Here is a 6,000-nt window from a genome sequence, read left to right on the forward strand (position 1 = left end):
ATTCTAGTTGGTCTGAGTAGTATACAGCTGTGCCACCCCCTTGTTGATCTGGCCTACAGTTGTGTATGGCTGTGTAACCAGGAATGGCATAGACATCTGTAGTATCAGGCTTTAGCCAGGTTTCAGCGAGAGTATTGATGGATGTACTGGGATGCAGGGAATTTAGTAACGCTATGAGGTCATTGTAACGTTTGCTTAAAGATCTGATATTGTAGTTAAAGACAGTTATCTTGTTGTTGACTCTGAGAAGTGCCTTTGATTGTTCTGCTGTGTAGTAATTACAGTCACTGATTCATTTAAGTCATTCAATAGGAGGTTGGTATCAGGATCAATGCTTGTAATCATAAGATATCTAGTGAATCTATAGTTAGAATTAAGTATAAGACAAAGTAAATATTCTAAAAGCTAAAAAATAGCACCTGAATTATTTTAACAAATGTAAATATATGAACTAAGGTAGTTCTTTAACCCTTTGAGGGTTTTCGTCGTACTAGTACGTCTTACGCGTAGGGGTTTTTGACGTACTAGTACTCATAAATTGTAGCGGCCTCAAATCTATTGGGAGAAAGCTGGTAGGCCTTCATATGAAAGAATGGGTCTATGTGGTCAGTGTGCACAGTCTAAAAAAAATCTTGCAGCACACAGTGCATAATGAGAAAAAAAAAACTTTTACCATTTTTTTTGAATAAATCAGCGACTTTGCAGTGTATTTTCGTATGGTATTTATTGTTGTATTCTAGTTTTCTTGGTCTCATTTTATAGAATGGAAGACATATTACAGAAATTGAGATGATTTTGACTGGTTTTACAAAGAAAGGTGCCTTGAAATTGAGCTCAAAGTAGCAGAAATGTTCGATTTTTACCAAAATTCAAAAGTAAACAAATCGTGCCAAGCGTGCAATACACGTCAACTGGTGAGTCTAATATTCTTTCACAAGTGCACCAATAATATTTATACCATTTTTTACACTAATGCAGTAGTCTGCATAACAGTAAATCTTATATTTTTTGTGAAAATAAAAATTCAAAGTGGAAAGCAAAAGAATATAAGAGGGGCCTTGAGACGTGACTAATGACCAGAGGAAATGTCATTTTAGTGCCAGGAATGTCTTTCTTGTTTATTCTGGACCCTATTCGGAAATTGGCATCTTTTGAAATTTGTGTGAAATTGGCAAAATTGCTAAATTCTGACCACTGTACTGGATAGTAGAATTTCATAAATGAGTGGTTTCTTGCACCCATTCGATAGAAAAAATGGAGTTCTATCGAAATATTCATGTTTTTTGTCGACTAGTACAGTGAAATTGGCCGAAAATGGGGCTCAAAGTGGGCAAAATCGCCGATGCGTAAACATCGCCGAGACCGCTAACTTTGCGAGAGCATAATTCCGTAAGTTTTCTATCAAATTTCAAACTTTTGGTGTCTTTATGATCGGGAAAAGATTCTCTATCTTTTCAAAAGAGAAAATAATTTTTTTTTTTTTTTTAAATTTGGCCGACCCTGAGAACGAGTTTCGGAGAGGGCCTGTCGACCCTCAAAGGGTTAAAGCTAAAATAAAGGAGACAATATAAAAGGGACTAAAATAATTTGTGGTGAACAAATAAAGTGATGATCAAATAAAGGAGCTTGGGAATATAATAGTAGGTGGTTCTTTAAAGGTAGTTCTTTAAAGTTAAAATAAAGGAGACAACTGCAGCAACACACCTAAAGCCAATAGTAACCCAACAAAAAGCCGCAGTAAGAATAATCACTAAATCCCATCCCTGGCAACACACCCCCCCCACTCTTCATAGATCTAAACTTACTCCCTGTTCAGTACATCCACACTTACCACTGTGCAATCTACATCTACAGGACCTTAAATTCCAATATTAACCTTGACCTAAAACGCTTTCTTGATAGTTGCGACAGAACCCACAGGCACAACACCAGACACAAACATCTCTATGACATTCCCCGTGTCCGACTAAACCTTTACAAAAATTCAATGTATGTCAAAGGCCCTAAAATCTGGAACACCCTACCTGAAAATTCTAAAACTGCAGACACATTCATCACCTTCAAAACTACCATCAGAAAACATTTTATCTCCCTGATACACCCTGTCAACTAATTACACGAATACCACCTGGTGGTTAACACTTACACTCACTCACCCATTTGACCATAAACAGAAATATCAATCTCAATCTCAAAATAATGAATCTTAACTAGTCATAAGTTGGCCTGTGATATTCCAATACTGAAACTATGTATAGTGCCAAAACAAAAGCATTCACATTGCTAAACTCACAAACTAGTATTTAGTCACTTAGCCATAATACCAACTTACCTCATAATTTTGTAATATTTTAAACTTAAGATTTAATTTAAGTCTGCCCGAAATGCCTAGCCATGCCAGGTGTTCTAGTGGTACACTCTGTAATTATTATTTTACTACATGTAAACCACACAATAACGAAATTCTGTAAACTCAGCATTGTAATCCTTATAGAGAATAATTATAAATTCCCAATCCCGCCAGCATACTCCACCAATTTTCAAAAGTCTGAATCTGCTCACCATTAAGAACATCCATACTTATTCATGTGCCTACTACATACACAGAACAATACATGCAAATATAAACCCTCCACTCAAACTTCTCACTGACCTAAACAGGACACATGACCACAACACAAGACACAGATCTCTTTGATATACCTCATGTCCATATCACACTGTAAAAACTATGCGCATAAAGGGCCCCAAAATATGGAATTCATTACCAGAAGATATTAAAGTAACACAGTCTGAAAATCAATTTAAGACTTCTCAAAAGCCACTTAATCACCCTAGACTAAACGCTAAATACTCAGTACACACATACTTATGTACTCCCACATCATAACTTCACCAATCACTTCGAACCTTTTACCCATTGTTGACAGGAATATAATTGAATCAGTTCTCACAAAAAGCATTTTTAAATAGATGAATATATCTTTTGTCTTATACAAATTTTGATTCAATTATAATTAATAATCTACAACTATGAAATAATTATTATCCTACTGTACAACTATGATATACTCCTTAGTTTTAAGTAGTCTGTAAGACATTAATGTTAAGTTGGCACATAATGCCTAGGCATAATAGAGGCTCTTTTTGCATTGCAACCCACTATTGTATATACAAAATCTCAATGTACTGTTTGCAAAGACATAAGTAAATAAATAAATAAGGTGGTACTGGCCAGGGATGGTTAATAAGGTAGTGCTGGCCAGGAATGGTTAATAAGGTGGTACTAGCCAGGGATGGTTAATAAGGTGGTACTGGCCAGGGATGGTTAATAAGGTGGTACTGGCCAGGGATGGTTAATAAGGTGGTACTGGCCAGGGATGGTTAATAAGGTGGTACTGGCCAGGGATGGTTAATAAGGTGGTACTAGCCAGGGATGGTTAATAAGGTGGTACTAGCCAGGGATGGTTAATAAGGTGTTGTTGGCCAGGGATGGTTAATAAGGTGTTGTTGGCCAGGGATGGTTAATAAGTTGTTGTTGGCCAGGGATGGTTAATAAGTTGTTGTTGGCCAGGGATGGTTAATAAGTTGTTGTTGGCCAGGGATGGTTAATAAGGTGTTGTTGGCCAGGGATGGTTAATAAGGTGGTACTAGCCAGGGATGGTTAATAAGGTGGTACTGGCCAGGGATGGTTAATAAGGTGGTACTGGCCAGGGATGGTTAATAAGGTGGTACTGGCCAGGGATGGTTAATAAGGTGGTACTGGCCAGGGATGGTTAATAAGGTGGTACTGGCCAGGGATGGTTAATAAGGTGGTACTGGCCAGGGATGGTTAATAAGGTGGTACTAGCCAGGGATGGTTAATAAGGTGGTACTAGCCAGGGATGGTTAATAAGGTGGTACTGGCCAGGGATGGTTAATAAGGTGGTACTGGCCAGGAATGGTTAATAAGGTGGTACTGGCCAGGGATGGTTAATAAGGTGGTACTGGCCAGGGATGGTTAATAAGGTGGTACTAGCCAGGGATGGTTAATAAGGTGGTACTGGCCAGGGATGGTTAATAAGGTGGTACTGGCCAGGGATGGTTAATAAGGTGGTACTGGCCAGGGATGGTTAATAAGGTGGTACTGGCCAGGGATGGTTAATAAGGTGGTACTGGCCAGGGATGGTTAATAAGGTGGTACTGGCCAGAGATGGTTAATAAGGTGGTACTGGCCAGGGATGGTTAATAAGGTGGTACTGGCCAGGGATGGTTAATAAGGTGGTACTAGCCAGGGATGGTTAATAAGGTGGTACTAGCCAGGGATGGTTAATAAGGTGGTACTGGCCAGGGATGGTTAATAAGGTGGTACTGGCCAGGGATGGTTAATAAGGTGGTACTGGCCAGGGATGGTTAATAAGGTGGTACTGGCCAGGGATGGTTAATAAGGTGGTACTAGCCAGGGATGGTTAATAAGGTGGTACTGGCCAGGGATGGTTAATAAGGTGGTACTGGCCAGGGATGGTTAATAAGGTGGTACTGGCCAGGGATGGTTAATAAGGTGGTACTGGCCAGGGATGGTTAATAAGGTGGTACTAGCCAGGGATGGTTAATAAGGTGGTACTAGCCAGGGATGGTTAATAAGGTGGTACTGGCCAGGGATGGTTAATAAGGTGGTACTAGCCAGGGATGGTTAATAAGGTGGTACTAGCCAGGGATGGTTAATAAGGTGGTACTGGCCAGGGATGGTTAATAAGGTGGTACTGGCCAGAGATGGTTAATAAGGTGGTACTGTAGGCCAGGGATGGTTAATAAGGTGGTACTGGCCAGGGTTAGTTAGTGTTGAAAACACTAGTAAGTCAAGAACTTTCACCCTCAGTTAATGGCTGGTCAATACAACGCTACTGACAACAGTTATAATGTTAGCTGTAAAAGTTGAGAGAATTATACTACAGTATAATCCAGCTAACTAGTGCCCGGTGAGGGCAATATGTTTCTGTATTAGCATGGGTAGTATGCCCAGCAGGCTGACCCAGCTAGCCAGGTCAAGTCAGCCAGCTGTCAAAGCAACATAGCACAGTCCTGGACCTGGAGCTGGAGCTTACCATGTTGCACCTTCACACGCACTGGCCATCCTGGCCTCTCACCACCCAGGGCTCACCTGGTCAGCAAAGTCTTCTGCTCTAGCCAGAAATGCATTATGTTCGGTCATGGTGTGTGAGTGTGGCCGGTGCTGTTGTGTTACTGCTGCTGCTGCTGCTGCTGCTGCTACTGTCGTTGAGCTTCCAACACTTTATAACAACTTCCTCCCTTAAAACATCAACAAAATATCAACGCCTCGTTTTACAACATGTTCCTAGCTAAGGATCCACCAGACAGTCGTTGACGGTGATGACAGGAGAGTGTAGAATAAAAAAATAAAGTGGAGGCATAAGTGTTTGTGTTCCAACTTGTCTACGTCACTGCTGCACTTAGAGTTTTTCTGTCATACACACATGTATAACTCGGCCCACACACACTATATGTCCTCTTTATTGCCTCCTCCACTTACATTATTCTAGAACAACTTGTCGTAATTAGAGAAATGTCGCAACAAGTGGTTAGATGGTAGTTAGTGGTGCTCTGATGTGCCACGTTATACAGCCTTGGGCCACCCGCCACCTTTAAAATTTTTACCAGGCCAGATATTTCTAAGTGAGTAGGTCCCTTCATGCTGGTGAAGGGTCATGACAGAGCCGACTCTACAACCTTTCAAGGTAGGTCCCTTCATGCTGGTGAAGGGTCATGACATAGCCGACTCTGGCCCTTCGAGGTAGGTCCCTTCATGCTGGTGAAGTCATAATGAGCCGACTCTACGACCCTTCAAGGGAGGTAGGTACCTTTATTCTGGTGAAGGATCATTCTTATTTAAAATATTTGTAAACATTATTCATAAACGAGTTTACTCTATCTTAGCGTTCCACAATATACTTAACTCAGTTCCTGATCAGCCGGGCTGTGGCTCGTACGTTGGTTTGCGTG

General features: G+C 40.8%; 1 protein-coding gene across 2 annotated transcripts in view; it reads right to left on the bottom strand.

Moving 5' to 3' along the window:
- The window catches only part of Surf4 (Surfeit locus protein 4), a 142,233-nt gene extending 136,752 nt beyond the window's left edge, over positions 1–5,481 (bottom strand). The window contains exon 1 of one of the 2 annotated variants that reach the window (XM_070089633.1): positions 5,085–5,481. In XM_070089633.1, coding sequence (XP_069945734.1) covers positions 5,085–5,087 — 3 coding nt within the window. In that variant the 5' untranslated portion in view covers positions 5,088–5,481. The remainder of the gene's footprint in view (positions 1–5,084) is intronic. The other variant, XM_070089632.1, reaches the window with a different exon arrangement.
- Positions 5,482–6,000: the final 519 nt, after the last annotated feature.

The sequence above is a fragment of the Cherax quadricarinatus genome, chromosome 29, assembly GCF_038502225.1.
Source record: "Cherax quadricarinatus isolate ZL_2023a chromosome 29, ASM3850222v1, whole genome shotgun sequence".
NCBI classification, from domain to species: Eukaryota; Metazoa; Arthropoda; class Malacostraca; order Decapoda; family Parastacidae; genus Cherax; species Cherax quadricarinatus.